Source organism: Vidua chalybeata, chromosome 2 (genome assembly GCF_026979565.1).
Source record: "Vidua chalybeata isolate OUT-0048 chromosome 2, bVidCha1 merged haplotype, whole genome shotgun sequence".
Lineage (NCBI taxonomy): Eukaryota > Metazoa > Chordata > Aves > Passeriformes > Viduidae > Vidua > Vidua chalybeata.
In genome coordinates this window covers 64,454,330-64,469,726 of record NC_071531.1, presented here as the reverse complement: position 1 = coordinate 64,469,726, position 15,397 = coordinate 64,454,330, and the positions used below count along the sequence as shown (strand labels likewise).

General features: G+C 40.2%; 1 protein-coding gene across 1 annotated transcript in view; it reads right to left on the bottom strand.

The window, feature by feature from the left end:
- The window catches only part of TMPRSS7 (transmembrane serine protease 7), a 34,163-nt gene that overhangs the window by 790 nt on the left and 17,976 nt on the right, over positions 1 to 15,397 (bottom strand). The window contains exons 11-17 of the mRNA XM_053935069.1: positions 9,862 to 9,998; positions 7,996 to 8,103; positions 7,283 to 7,393; positions 5,393 to 5,509; positions 3,249 to 3,426; positions 2,807 to 3,075; positions 1,553 to 1,689 (exon numbers count right to left, since the gene is read on the bottom strand). Of these exons, the coding sequence (XP_053791044.1) occupies positions 1,553 to 1,689; positions 2,807 to 3,075; positions 3,249 to 3,426; positions 5,393 to 5,509; positions 7,283 to 7,393; positions 7,996 to 8,103; positions 9,862 to 9,998 (1,057 nt within the window). The remainder of the gene's footprint in view (positions 1 to 1,552; positions 1,690 to 2,806; positions 3,076 to 3,248; positions 3,427 to 5,392; positions 5,510 to 7,282; positions 7,394 to 7,995; positions 8,104 to 9,861; positions 9,999 to 15,397) is intronic.

Sequence of the window (15,397 nt, the reverse complement as noted above, 5' to 3'; positions counted from 1 at the left end):
TAAAATGAAGTCTGTTCTAGACTTCAGAATTTATTACAGGATCTCATAATGCTGTAATACAGGACAAAGGAACTAGGACTCTTCCTTTACAGGATGTTCTTTTAGAAATACATTGGCAGAGCATTAGGTATTTGCACCATATATTTCAAATGGTGATTTGCCACCAAATGCAAATTTTCCATTTGGGGAAACCAAGCTGATACTTCCCTGTAAGGCTCTGCTGTACACACAGCATCTGTGAAAAAGACACCCAGTGGCAAATTAAACTTTATGAAAATATTGGGTGCAAGAAACAACTTCTAAAAGCAAAAGGTGCATTTGGCAAAATTCAGATGTTTTGCAAGAGAAGTGCCTTCTTTCTAGACAAATATTTTGTTAGAGCTAGAAAACTATTTTGCCTTCACTTTATAGGTTCTTGGGATATGCAGGTTGGAAGAGACCTCTTCCAAGGTGTTTAGGTGCCACCCACTCCTCAAAGTAGGATTATAATGAATTGACTCAAAAAAGGTTAAGAATTTAGAAGACTTTTTTTCCTTCTATGACAAATAAGACTTCATATTTAGAGAGTAAAATTTGCAAGTCTTTTCTTTCATTCCTAGGATAAAAGTGGAACACCAGCACTTTTCACAAAACAGGAATACCACAATTTGATTAGCTCTAACAACTGCCAGACACAGAAACAAATCATTTGCCTCTACAAAAATGAAGCCAAAATTATGTATTTCCCTGGCTATATCTTGAGCAGCCATAAACAAACAAATTTTCCAGTTACTGAAAATGATACTTAATATCAGTGGCCTCACTAACCTCTAAAAAACAGCTGGAGCATTATACTCCCTCAGCCATTGAAGGCTCACTCATTTTTATGTAGATCAGTGAAAGCTAGAATATCTTGAAGATTCCAGATCCCCATAATAAAAAAATGGTTTTATTATTATTTCAGCAGTAAATGTACTACTGTTTTAGCAGTAAATGTGTATGGTTTATGTAAGTTCAATATAATATAATATAATATGGCATATAAGATCTGTAATATTCAGTGTCATATAGATAGATGCTGCATATCATGGGGTTTTACTACTATTCACTAGAAGTAAATTCAGCACTTTACATTTTTCTTTCAGCTTTTCCAGATCAGAAATATCGTACATTTGCAAATTTATGCCTAATTGTCTGCATCTCATCACACAGTCCTGTAGTTCCAAGTTGGAGGGGAGGAATCTTGAAAAGACACAAGCTAGTTTCTTAGTTTTTCTCTTCAGCTGAGAGCTTATTATGATGAAAATTGCCTGATTTCAACTTGTTATTGGGGCTTGCAATTTGATTGGCTCTTGACCTGCAACTGAAATTTAGTGATGTTATTCATGCACATAAAGCAGCAGAACTCTAAAATCACCCACAGAAGCGATTTGCTGACAGACAATTCTTATATTGCTCTATTTCAGAACTGAAACATATTGACCACAAAGTGGTCTGCCAGTCAACTTTATACCTCCTCATGCAGCAATGAAAGACCAGATAAGCTCTTTGCAAAGTTTGCTGAGGTACATACTTTACACCCATCTCTTTTCCCAGACGATAGCCCAGCACAAAACATCCTGGCCGTGATAATCCCGTATGTGGAATGACATAGTGTCTGGTCAATAATTTCTACCTCTGCTTTCTGAAGTACTGCTGAACCTTCATTGTCTGGAAAACAAATTCAGAGCAGGGTGATTCAACAGACCTTAGCATTTTACTCATCTGTTGAAATATAAAATAAGAAGTCTTCAGAAAATATCCACAGATACTTTAGACCATTGAGTTATTCCAGATTCCAAAAAACTAACTGCAACAGAGCAGGAAGCCTCTTCGAACTATCAGGCAATTGTGTGATTTGATCTGGGTCCTTCAGCCACACCAAATACAATGGCATAATCACTAGGATTGGCCAAAAAGTTTTTTTTTTTTTCTGAAACATCTCAAGACTTCTTAATTTGCTCTCTTTTTATTTCAAAAAGGAAACAGAATTTTACAAAGATATTTAGATCATCACATGATAGATTTGCAGTGAGGGCAGCATATCTGAAGAAGTGAAATTCAAGATTAAGATTATGAGTCAGTTTCAGAATGCGAATTCTCACAGCATAAAGAACCAATTTCCACATTTGCTTGTTTCTGTCTGTAAAATTTGGTGAAACATCTCTTTTTCATAATATATATATTTTTATAATAATCAAATTAACCTAAAGTTTACCCTCCTTTCAATACAGCAGGCCCAATCTCATCACCAGGTGATCCTTTCAAAATCTGGTTATAGCCAAAAAGCCCTCACCCACATATTCAAACATGCCAGCACTGGTTTACATCATGAAACTTTATTTTAGGATTTGATAAAGCTAGTGTGTAATAAAGTATGAAATCACTTTGAAATGAAAAGATTGATTTGGCACTTGTATTATAGAAGATGACAAAGGGAATAGAGGGAAACAGGAAAAAATACAGCTCCCTGTAGGTTTTTTTTTTTGAGGCATTACATTTATCTTTCAAATAACCAGCATTTTAATTTTACATATGACTAACCAGCAGCCCAAAGAGAGAAACCACTCCATGTGTCACACACCTCCAAGGGGAACAGAGGGGAAAGACAACACTGTGATATTTTGGGGTAAGTGTAGCTCCCTACACTAACAACACAATATGGAAGACATTCAGATCCATGGGACCAGCAGCCAAGTTTCCTGATTATTTGAAGGTACATGCACACTCCCCCAGCTGTGAAGGCTCCTGGGTACAAAATCAGCTCAACGAAAGGGATAAAACTCACCTGCTTCCTGCTTTTGGCCCCAACCTGTTATCCAGCACTTGTCCCCACTGCGGACTTTATGGGAAGAGGGAGGGAGGCAGATGGGCTGGATGAGGTGGCCCATGGTGTCTGGCCAGGGCATGCTCAGCTGCAGCAGCGCAATGTCGTAGTCGTAGTTCCTGCTGTTGTAGTACTCGTGCACTATGATCCGCCGCACTGCAGACACAAACTTGGCATGGCCCTGCATCTGCATGCCCAGGTGGGCACGCCATGCTCTGGGGTCAGCCAGCCTGGGTGGGAGCAAACAAAGAGTTTTATCTTAAAAAAGTACCTCAAAACACCCACTGACAGCAGGGCTGGGAAAGCAGAGCACAGCACCTCCATGCAGTTCAAACTCTGGAACCTAAAGGCACTTGTGGATTCTGGCCATGTTTGGGACAGATATAGAGGGAAGACTGCTTACTTGCTCCCTTGGAAGCAGTGGGCTGCAGACACAAGCCATTCTTTTGATATCACTGATGCTCCACAGTAAGCAGCTCCCACAAAATGAAGGCTGACCTGCCAGGGCCATTCACCTTCCTCAGTGTTTGAGCCACCCACAATCCGAGAGATGAGGTTGCTGATCTTGCTACTGCCACAGCCTGCAAGAGATATTTCAGGTTGTAATCCTCATCTCCAGTACTTTCCTTTAATGAGAGGGCTTCCCACACATGGCATGAAAGAATATTGCATTTTGAAATATTTTGAAATCTATTTCATTCCCCTGCTATAATCACAAAACTTCTCTCTTTGGCTACTCTATCGATTAAATCAGAGATGACTCCATAAAAAGGCACCAGTCTGGAAATTTTACTAAGTCCCTTTTCTAGCTCTGCTACAGAAATTAGCCTCTAAATATTTCTCATGTCAGAAATGTCAAAGGATCCATTGATTTAATAAGCATCACAATGAATATATACAAATAGGCACACCCTTATCTCTTTTTGGTACTGCCAACCCTGACCTGAAAGGATACCATGAACAAAGAAGTTCAATGTCATCAGAACACTTACTTCTTGCCAAAACAGTGGGAATGATACAAGAAAAATGTATGTGGAGATTGGACATTTATTTGACAAACAAGGTGGTACAATCATTATTTTGTATGGAAATAACTGACGGACAATATATATTACTAACAGGTGAAGTAGTCATGTCTCCTCAGCACAAAAATCTGAATTCTTAATTTGAAAAGCAAGGAAGAAAGATGCTTCTATAGATCCTCCTGTCCATCCCTAGTGCTTGCACATGAAGTTTCTGCTCAGGAGTTTTAGTCCCACACTCCCACACATAGGTGTTAGTATTTCTGGACTCTTTCCTAAACACATACAGAAAGTCGAATACAGCTTTAATGTTTCCAAATAAAAACAGACATATGGCTAGTCTCTTAAGACATCCTACTGGATTCAAGGCAAGTGCTGACAGTTTAGACATACAGGCAGCATGCCAGAGACAGCTGAGGGCCAGGCAAAATCCTAAAGAGGTTTGGTTTGGAAAGGGAGTTTAAAGATCATCTAGTTGCAACCCCCCCTGCCATGGGCAGGGACACCTTCCCATTAAATCAGGTTGCTCAGGGTTCTATGCAGCCTGGCCTTGAACAATTCCAGGGATGAGGCATTGACAGCTTCTCTGGGCAACCTCTGCCAGGGCCTCACCACTCTCACAGTGGAGAATTTCTTCCTTTTACCTAATTTAAATCTACCCATTTTTATTATAAAGCCATCCTTGTTCTATCATTACATGCCATTGTTAAAAGTCCCTCTCCAGTTCTCCTGTAGGCCCCTTTAGGTACTGGAAGGTGCTAAGAGCCTTCTTCCTAAAGCTGTCTCTTCTCGAGGCTAAACAACCCCAGCTGTCTCAGCCTGTCTTCACAGGAGAGGTACTCCAGCCTGCAGATATCTTCCTGAACGTCCTTTGGACTTGTTCCAACACATCCATGTTATGTACTATACTTGAGACTGTTGAGTTTAAGCAACTAATCCTAACCTCACTTTTATTTCTACTGCAGTGACAATCATCTATTTGCTTTACATCAAAACAAACTGAAAAGGTTGTACAGAGATTACTTTAGGAAGATTTAAGGCTAGACCCCAACTTGGTACTATGAAGTACTGGGGGTCTTCACCATCTAGAAGAGTCAGAGAAGTGAAAAGTTCATGGTGTTTTTCTCATTGCAGCTATATCACTCCTGAAGTCCAAATATGGTCTGACTTCAGTGAAGTGCCTGACATTGCTGCAGACAACAAAGTTGCTGCCTCCCCAGCTAACCAAGTTCACTCTGTAATTAACCTTGCTGCCCTAATCCTCAGCACAGCTGCAATACGCAGTACAGCTTTCTAAGGCTCCCCATAACTGTAAGCCCACCCTCCCACAGGAACTTGGCAAGTTCTGCAACCAGATCTGAGGTAAATTGATAGCTGATCATTACCCAACTATCACAGGGAGAATTCAATAAAAATTCAGTACCTGCAGCCCGACTTGTACCCACTCCAAAACAGGAAGAAATAAAGGTCTTTATTGTGCAAAAAGTTCAAAGTTCAGAAAGATGAATATTTGAGAGGAACTTACTGCAGCTGCTTTCATCACTTCCATCAACACAGTCCACAGTCCCATCACACCTTGCATATTGTTTCCTAATGCAAATGTTATTCCTGCACTTGAATGTGCGGTTGGTACAGGGAATACCTGAAATAGTTGTGAGGAAAAAAAACCCAAAACATTGGCTCAGCTTAGCACATGAAGACATGTCTGAACAGATAGATGTACATGTATTAATAGATAGGAAGTAATATGACAAAAAAAGCACTTTGGTGGGAATGGCTTAACCTCTAAACAGAATGAACTATTCAAATAGAACTGCATCTGTTCTTGGGTGTGCATTTACCTGGCCAAGTCCCAACAAAGATTTCTTCCCATCCTTTCCCACAGCACTAACACAGATATAATAGTGAAAATTAGATGTAGAGAGTAAGGATAGCAAGAGAAAACATCCAGTACTCTGGAAAAGACCTCTCCTCTGTATTTCAGTATTAAATGTGAAATGAAAGATTGCAGTGAAAACAGCCTTATTAACTGTATCCAGTAGAACAGCAACCCCCAAAACTCAGCATTTTCCTGTTTCCCTGTGGCTTGCAAAAAATGCACTCAAACCCAATCCATTTTTCTTGTCAATGCACAGAAGTATCCTGTAATCTTTTACACAGACTGTCTTGTCAGAGGGGTCAAAAATGTTTTCTTTAAAAAAAGTCACTTGCAGCACTTTTCAGTTGTGCTCCCTTTCATAAGTCCCATTCATATGTCACAGCATCCATTTAATCTAAAAAGTTCAAGAAAGTTCTGATTCAAAACTTTCATTTGCCTAATGCTAAATTTACGGCTTCTGCTAACCTTATAACCCTGAAAACTACAACAGAGAAACCATCATTTTAATAGTTATTGTACAGATGGTAAAACGGGTCTAGGAATTAATTTGCACAGATTATGCTGTAAAGAGATAAAATCTCAGATTCAGCTTTAAATCCCTAGATCCCCATCATGCACCTGATGTACTTAATTCTTCTGCCAGTATTTTGCAGAAACAGATGTTCATGAGGTTATTAAAAAGAAATAGTTTAAAATCTGTAACTGCTTTGTCCTGGCTTGTAAGATAAGCATATATTCTATTTGCCATCTGTCAGAGGTGGGGCAGTTTTCTTATCTCTTCCAAGAACAATGTCTCCCTCCGGGTAGCTATCTTCTGTTAATGGGCCATTGAATGGTTCACTGCATGACTGAGAAAGTTACATCATCCCGTTGTGAGATGCTCCACCTAGAGGGAGGAGCCAAGCATCCCTACCTGCATAAAATCAGCATTTTTTAGACATCAGAGCAGCCTCTTTGCTGGATTCCCAAAGGAGCAGCTGCTTCTCCACTGGATTCCCAGAGGAAGACCAGGCCCATCGACTCTATCACCAGACCTTCAGAGAAAACTACACCCTTCTATGGGATCATCGCTTCAGCAGCATTTCATCTGCCATTCCAGGAGGAGCACCCACCATTTAACTGGACTATCACCAACACCCTGACTCCTCAGGGTGTCAGGGTTCTGACTCTATCAGTAGTTTTGTTTGTACTAATTACATTTTTTTAAATTTTTGTTTTTTCCTAGTAAAGAACTGTTATTCCCATTCCCATATCTTTGCCTGAGAGCCTTTTTATTTTGAAATGGTGGTAATTCAGAGGGAGGGGGTTTACCTTTTCCATTTCACGGGAGGCTCTTGCCTTCCTTCACAGACTCCTGTCTTTTCAAACCAAGACAGGCTTGTTTATGAGTGTATCAGAAGAATTGAACTCAGTTATATAGCCTAAGCGAGATTTGACAGTGCCTCTTAACCTTTTGAATGCAGCATCCAGAATTCAAGTCAGGAATAAACACATGACAAAAGAGAGGAGAAAAGTTATTCAGGAGAGCAGACTTACTGTGGGTGCAGTTCTGCTCATCTTTTCCGTTCTCACAATCACTTACTCCGTTGCAGGCAAGCAAGTTGCCCTGTATTGCAAAGCTGGAGTTACAGTTCCACTCAGGGACAACTTTAAAAATATAAGCCAAATCAGGTACAGAAACATTCGTTTAAATGCTAACACATCCCTTTCTGATTATGTCTGGATACAACATTCATTCCTTCAAGGACGGGCAATACAAGGCAATACATTCCAATACAAGGATGGGCATCAGTGTCACGTTAGGCATGGAGAAAATAGAGCACAAAGGAGTTCAGTGAGCACCCCAGGTGGAGATGCTTAGTATCCCTCTCATCTACTCTATGAATCCCTCCTTTGTCATTTCCCCACAAAACCAAAATAACTCAAGTCAAAATGGGACAGAACTTCATTAATAATTGCCAGCTTTTATCACATACTTAAATATATCCTACTACAGATATTATTGCGCATCTAAATTTCTTCCTCATGATCTCCAGTGCCATACCTTCTTTATTCTTGGTTTTGTCCCTTGCCAATTAACTAAGAATTAAGCATTCCAGAGACTGACATAGTCTGTACCCAGATGTACAAAGGAAGCTGAAAATATCTTTTGTTATTCCCATTAAAAAATTTCACCTTGTTTCAGCTGCCTTCTAGAGAATATATTCACTGTGTTTTCCAGTCAAGATCTCTAATAAGTGAATACAAACCACAAGAAAGTTCATCACTTTCATCAAAGCAGTTGTTTATGCCATCACAGCGCTGCATCTGCTGGATGCATAAGCCGGTAGAACACTTGAAATGTCCAGGTGGACATGCTGGAGGTTAAAAAGGAAAAAAACAAAAAACAAAACAACAAAAAACCTGTTATATATGTAATTCGTGCAGTTGGGGGTGCATGTAATAAACTGTAGTTATAAATGTTATACACTGTAGCCATAAAATGTTTTAGAGTTGCTGGAAAAACCAGGGCGAAGGGAATTCGCAGATTAAGTTGCCGGGCACCTAATTAACATTCAAAAAGCCCTAGCAGCAATAACAAGCGGGCCATCAAGTCACACCCAAGCTAAACCCAGACAGATGGTGCCAAAGCTGAGACCCAGACCCAACCCCAGGAGCAGAGACAAAGAGATGAAGTCCCAGAGATAAGCAACTATTGTCCCCTTCTGGACAATATCCGTGAGTAGATGAGCAGCTGCCAGGAAGACATCAGTGGCGGCGTCTCCTCCATGAGAGAGGACTGCATGAATATGAAGTAGCTTATTGCCAAGGGCAAAATAAAACATATAAAAACCCTCTGCTGAAATGCAATGGTGCACAAACTCGAAGGAGGCGCTGACTCTGACAGTTTCCACCCAGAGCTGCTCTGTAGACTGTGGGCGAATCCCGACCAAGCTGTGGTAGGGGCGAATTAGAACTATAAATTATTACGCGATCACAAATAAATTTAGTTATTAATTATTAATTCGGATTGGCTTGTCTCTATTTACAACAAAACCAAGCAACCAAACCTCAAAATTTCCTTTTCACAAATATTGCCAGCTTGTTTCAATTCACAGTCACTAAGCTGCTCCAAGGAACGATAACATTGATCTAAATTTAATAGTCTGTATACATTGCCAGCACTTAAATTGAATTCAAATGGGAATTAAAGAAGAGGAAAAAATGTCTCTAAATTTCCAATTCAGCTGTTCCTGGAATATGTACCACAGGCTCTCTAGGGCTGTAACAAATAAGCCAGTGTTTTATGGCAAAACACAAGACTGCTTAGAAGGCCATCTTTATTTTAAAGAATAATCTCACTTCCAATAACAAAAATTTGCAGTACTTTGCAACTTTGGTAAATAACCTGCATTGAGGTGGTGTATGAACTACATAATTCTGCCTTATAAACAAATAATCAAATTTCTCCTCTTTTTACATACTCTACATATATACACTGAATAAAGTATCTCTAATGTGACAAGTAACTATGTCTAGAAGCTACTGCTTCTCTACTACCTTAAAAAGAATATATAAAGACTAACACAGGTGAAAAAGTACCAGTAAACAAGTTGTATGTTTCAGGACTGGAAAAAAAAAACTCAGGGTCTCAGAGTTTATTAATATTTTGAACTATTTCTTCAGCTCAGATTTCAGATTTGCACACACTATATATAAATACATGGAAACACTGAAATAAGCAGGTGGTTATTTGGTACTCTTTTCATTATCTGTAAGCCTTATAGCAATAGAAACATTGCAGACAAAATGCTGAGGATTAAAACAAACAGGAACAGCAGACTTAACTGACTGCACCATGGTTATAGCCCCGCAGGAAGCTTTGAGGACTGTACAGAAGAGAACAGTGTGCATGCAGGAAAGCAGAGCACATGCCCACAAACCTTAGATGCACAGCCTAGAAAAGGTTCTTTGTTTGCTAGTCATCTGACTTAGTGAGATTAGAAAAGAAAATGAACTGAAACCCAACAGGTAATTTCCTGCATAAACTTAATTAAGTCCTACTGGACCCAAAAAATGCTGCTTCACAGGTCTGAAATGCAAAGAAGGGTTGAAAGAGATAAAATCCATCTTACGCTGGCCAATGTCATAGCTGCTGTACTCCACCAGCAGGGGCTTCTCAGAGACCTTCGAACTGCACCGCAGCTCCACACTGACAGCAGAACTTGTAATGTGGAACACTGTTTGGTGATCGATGTAGTAACCACAGTACCTGAAAGTGTCCAGGAGAGTTCTAGAGCAGCCTTGACAGGAAAACTGCCTTACATACAGTTTAAATGTCAACATCACTGAAATTCAGAAATACAGTCAGCTGCCATACTTTAATTAAGAACCAAAACCAAAAATATTTCTCAGTAGTTACCCAGCCTTCACCCACCATTAACATTGTGGAAATTTACTTCTGAATGTCACACCTTCAAATAAATAGTCCTAAAAAGAATGCCTTGGGTGCACATCTACTTTAAACTGCTATTTTGGCAGAGAGGTTCCTTGGACTTCTGCCTAGGTACAACTTGATTCAGAGAAACCTAAATGCTTCCTGATGCCAGCAAACATTTAATCCATCCATTGTTAATGAATTTCCAATGTTCCTTTCATCAAATATGCCATTTGATGGAAGGGGGTTGGGGGTGGGCAACAAAAAAACCTAGATTAAAAAAAAGCAAAGTAGAAAAAACAAACCCCAAAGCAAAAAAAACCCACAACCAAACAAAGCCTCTTTGACAAGGGAAAGGTTGCTGGATCATTATTTAAAAAATGGAGACAGTTTTAAATGTAGTAAATCAGTGAACATCAACAGTACAGGTTGTTCTAGAAGTGGAAATAAATACTCTCTCCTCTGCTCAACAAAAATGCAACACTTAAAAGAAAAACATCTGGCTTTAATATTCCTGCCAAAATCAAAGTACATACGAATCTTTAGATTTAAGAGCACAGGTGGCTGTATTGATTTTTAGCAGACTTGGCACACCCACTTGTTTGACAGCAGTATAAGGTCACTCACTGACAATAAAATGAACACAAAGAACAGAAGAAAAAAATGGATTGTTGTATTGTTAAATGGAGCAGTAGACTATCAGCCAGAAGTAAATATTTCCCTTGTGTGTTTTTCCACATCAAGCATTGCACCAGGACTACTCTTCATGTCAGTGAATGGAGAAAAATTGGTCAGTGATTTCCATGTGAACAGATGTTGCCTCAGTGTCCTGAGCATCCCAGGGAGGTCTGCCAAAGGGAATGCACACACTCATTCCTATGTTTTCATGTACACCCTATTTCACTGTACTAAAATCTAACATCCTGTTAACAGATCTAGGAGATTCTGTCCGAGCAATGTGAAAAATAAAGGAAGAAAACAATTTAAAAAAACAAGACTTCTCTTTGACATCTTGAAAGCAGATGCAAAAATCTGAGTTAGTTTTACGGCTTCTTACTATAGGAAAATTAATTGTAAAAGAAGTCCCAAACAAAGAAGCAAACAAACAAACCCTCAAAACAAAAACAAACAAAAAAACCCCATAAAACCAAAACAAAATCAAAAAACAAACCCACCAAAAAACAACAAAAAAGAACACCACCAAACAACAACAAAAACCACAAAAAAAAAAAAAAAAAAAAACCTCAAAAAAAACCCCACAAACTACCGTCTTGGGTTAAAATGTAAGGTGTAACCAAAACTATGTATTTCTACTACCACCCACATGAGCTGTTAAAATGAGAGGAGCAGCATTTCTTTACCTTCTCCATGACTCAGCCCTGATAACTCCCTCGGGGATGCAGTCTCTGAGGGGGCCATCTCTGCTAATGGACCATCAAGGACTCTCCAGAATGACTCACAGAATTACATTATCCCATTATGGAATTCCCTGCCCTGGGGGATGTACCAAACAGTCCTGGCTGTATATAATTTGTGGTTTGAGACACCAAAATGATAACCAGAGGACAAGAGTTCTTGACAACCACCGCTGGATCTCCAGAGAAAGATGAGACGTTTTCACAGGATCACTGCTTTGACAAGACCGTAGCCATCCTCCAATGGGACTGCAGCCACCATTTAATTGGACTGCTACTGCCACCCTGACCAACAGGGTGTCAGGTCATATTCTGACTTTCTCTGTTTAAGCCAGTGTTTCTATACTATTGCCTTTATTGTAATTTTCCTATGAAATTGTAGCTCTGACTTGGAAGCTCTCACAAAATATTTGTGTGGAGTTAATTCCTCCTGCTGGTTTGCCTTCAAACCAGTACACCCACCAAATCTATCAGTGTTGAGTGCAGTCTTCCTACAACAGGAAGTCTAATTGTCACTAATTTTAGTGTTTGTCACCAATGCTCCCAACCTAAACCAGCCTGTTAAAGTGCACAGCAAAATGCTGTTTACCAATCTGATTCCCTTCAACTAGCTCACAGACATTTTCTACATTTCTTCTGTCAATGACTTACACAGTCTTCCTTCCAACAAAACCTAGCAATATAAAAAAACCCAAACAAATAAAAAACCACAAACAAACAAATAAAAGTTGAAGTCTGCATTGACCCCTTCTCAGACATATAAAACAAACTCATCTCACCAAAAACAGAGGAAATTACTGCCCATCTGTGGTGTCGTGGTTTGACATGGAAGTGAATTTTTTTCCCAGGAAGTTGGGTCAAACCAATCAGTGGTCAGGTTTGGATATTGGCACCTGGAGTGACCACTGAAAGTATGGACACGCTTCTGAGAACACAGGGGGTTAAAAGCAAGAACTCCCAGGAGAACTGTCTCTTTGGTTCCGGTCGTCAGAGAGTGCAGATTCTCCCCTGCCCAGCTGTGGGCTGGGTGGGGGAGGGGAAGCCATGCGGCTTTGTCCAGGTAGGCCGAGGGGCTGAAGGTCTGGAACCAAGCCAGCTCCTGCAGACGGAAGGGTGGAGAGAAGTGGAGATGCCTTTGTCCCCTCCCCCCACAGAGAGAAAGAGACAGAGAGCCTGATGGCACCTGGAAATTTGCTGGCAGAGGAGATGCAGAAAGGGGGGGGATGATGCCCAGCGTGGGAGACGGGAATGCTGAGCAGAGATTTCAGCCGTCCAGGGAGTCTGAACTTTTAACCCTTTCCAGGAAATGAGGGCTTTGTAAAATATTACTCCTCCTCGATTTGTAGTGGAAGAGAGACAGTCCGGGACCTGAGATGTTAGAAGAAGAATTATTTAGGTGGGAGGAGATGATGAAGTAGCTTTTGGCTGGACTTTTCTTGTTAGCCATAGACTGAACCAAATTCTCCTGCAATAGAGACTGCATTTTAGGGGGATGCAGTGGTGACTCAAGGAGACCTGCTTCAGCAACTAACAGCACAGGAATGGCAAGAACAGAGGAAAGCTGAGGAGGGAATGGTGATGCCCTCTGTCTTCAAAAAGAAGATGATCTCTGTTCCTGGACTCTTGGCCCCAGGGGAAAATGGGGGGGACTGTAGTCCCAAGATGAGAAGCTGAACTGTTGTATCTTTGGGTCCGTGGCAAAGCATCCTTAAAGCAGCCCTATGAGCAGTCTGTCCATGCACAGTGGCGAGAGCACTGTGACATGGAATGGAGAGTGTCACACTGGCAGATTTTCTCCAGGCGGTTGCCATGTGTGACATGGAAACACAGGAGGTGGCAACTGTGTTTCCTAGGGGGTCTGTGGTGCAAGAGAGACTTCTCTCTCCCTTGATAGATTGAGTATTGATTATCTGAAGGGTGGTAATTTGATCAGGAATCCCAGGTGATGTTTCATGGTGGGTGTTTTTGAAATTGGGAGGAGGAGGGGTGTGTTTTAAAAGGTCTTCATCCTGGATTTAGTCCGTGTGTCTTCTGTAGTAGTAGTTTAATAAAGTTTTTTTTTCCTTTGTTATTAAGCTTGGGCCTGTTCTGCTCTGTTCCTGATAACATCCCACAACATTTATTTGGGAAGGTGTATTTTCATGGGGGCGCTGGCATTGTGCCAGTGTCAAACCATGACATGTGGAAAAGCTGAAACAGGTACACAGTGAGAAATGCCATATGCTCATGAGATTTGTATAACAAAGCTACAGGCCCTCAGGAGCCTTTTGCTGGTGTTTTACTGGTCATATATCCAGGTCCAGGGCAAATGGAAGTTGCAAAGCATCATCTATAACTCTGTGCCATTGCTCCAGAGAGAAACTGATTAAGGGGATCCTGTCCCATATGTTGAAGTGAGTAGGATAGTTTTTCAGAGGTTGAGCGGATACATGCATGCTGTAGCAGAAACAATGGGATATTGCACTAACAGTTTTAAGACAAATAAAGCACCTCTGTGTTCACATAAACCTCTAGTGGTCTGCTCATAGGACACTCATTGGTATTCCTGCCTCTGAGAAACTCTGAGAGGTTCATCAGCTGTAACTTCTTTGACAAGGCAGTGAAGCATTGTATGTCCACTGGAAGAAAGACAAGGAAGAACTGCATGGTTGTGTTCAGTATCTCTGGTTAGAGAAAGCTTCTTATAGGTCTGATGGAGCCTTATCTGCACCACCTGCTTAATTGCAGTGTTTACTGATATCAGGATCCCAAAAGTTCTTCAACTATTTTTACCTAAGATAACAGAATAAACATCCCATAGGCTGCAACTGCAAGAAGTTGAAAAATGGGGGTCCCCCGCCTGTACCCCCCACCCCATTTCATTAAAAATTAAAATTTGGAAAAACAAAAAAAGAAAATAAAACATCACCATGTTTCATGCTTGAAGTAATATTTTTTCCCCTTCAAAAGTAAATGTAGAACAGAAAACCAGAAGTTCAAAAGCCTTATTTTCAATGAAAAACACACTCTTTCAAAGGAAAGTTTGTCTTGGTCTACTACTATAGCCAACAACTTGCAACAGAGAGCAGGAGCATGCGCTCTTGTGCAATACTTCAAAAGTAACCTTGAGTGCACTTCAAAGAATCATTCCATGGACATTTGATTCTGTGGAACGCATAATGGACATATTTATCAAAAAACTGCTCATATTCTTTCAGGATTCTCTGTCGGAGAATTCCTTAGTATGATCCTAGTATCATTTTTTCCTCCAGATTTTGCCCTTGTTTTTTATCTCAGCCATCCCAAATATCACAAATGTTTCAATTTCTGTCATAAAAAAAACACCAAAAAACGACACTAACACACTACATATGGTGTGTTTTGACTGGTGTTTTTATGCACTCCTCTAGTCCAGCAACCAATTCCCATCAAGGCACAGTTGTAGGAGATTCAAACTGAATTTTCACTCTATAAATAGAACATGCTATTGAAGAACAGATGAAGTTTTTTCTTCTCTCTGTAATTCTTTCAGTTGTACTCTTAAGGGCCTAATTCACTTAGTTCCAGTAGTGAGTTCAGAAACTCAGTTTCAAGACTAATCTTACTAAGGTTTCCATTTGAACGAAATTTTAGGAAAAAAAATGGGATGTTTTAAATCTAGCCTTGCCTCATCAGCCAGCATTCCAAAGATGACTTCAAAACTGAGGAAAGCATGGACGGACAATATGCTGGGAAAGCAGCAGTATCTTAATTAAAAAACAGCAGCAATATTTTAATAAAAAATACTTCAGAGAGAGAGTGGTTCCTTGAAAGCCACTTTGTGCAGTTTCTCTATCAAGA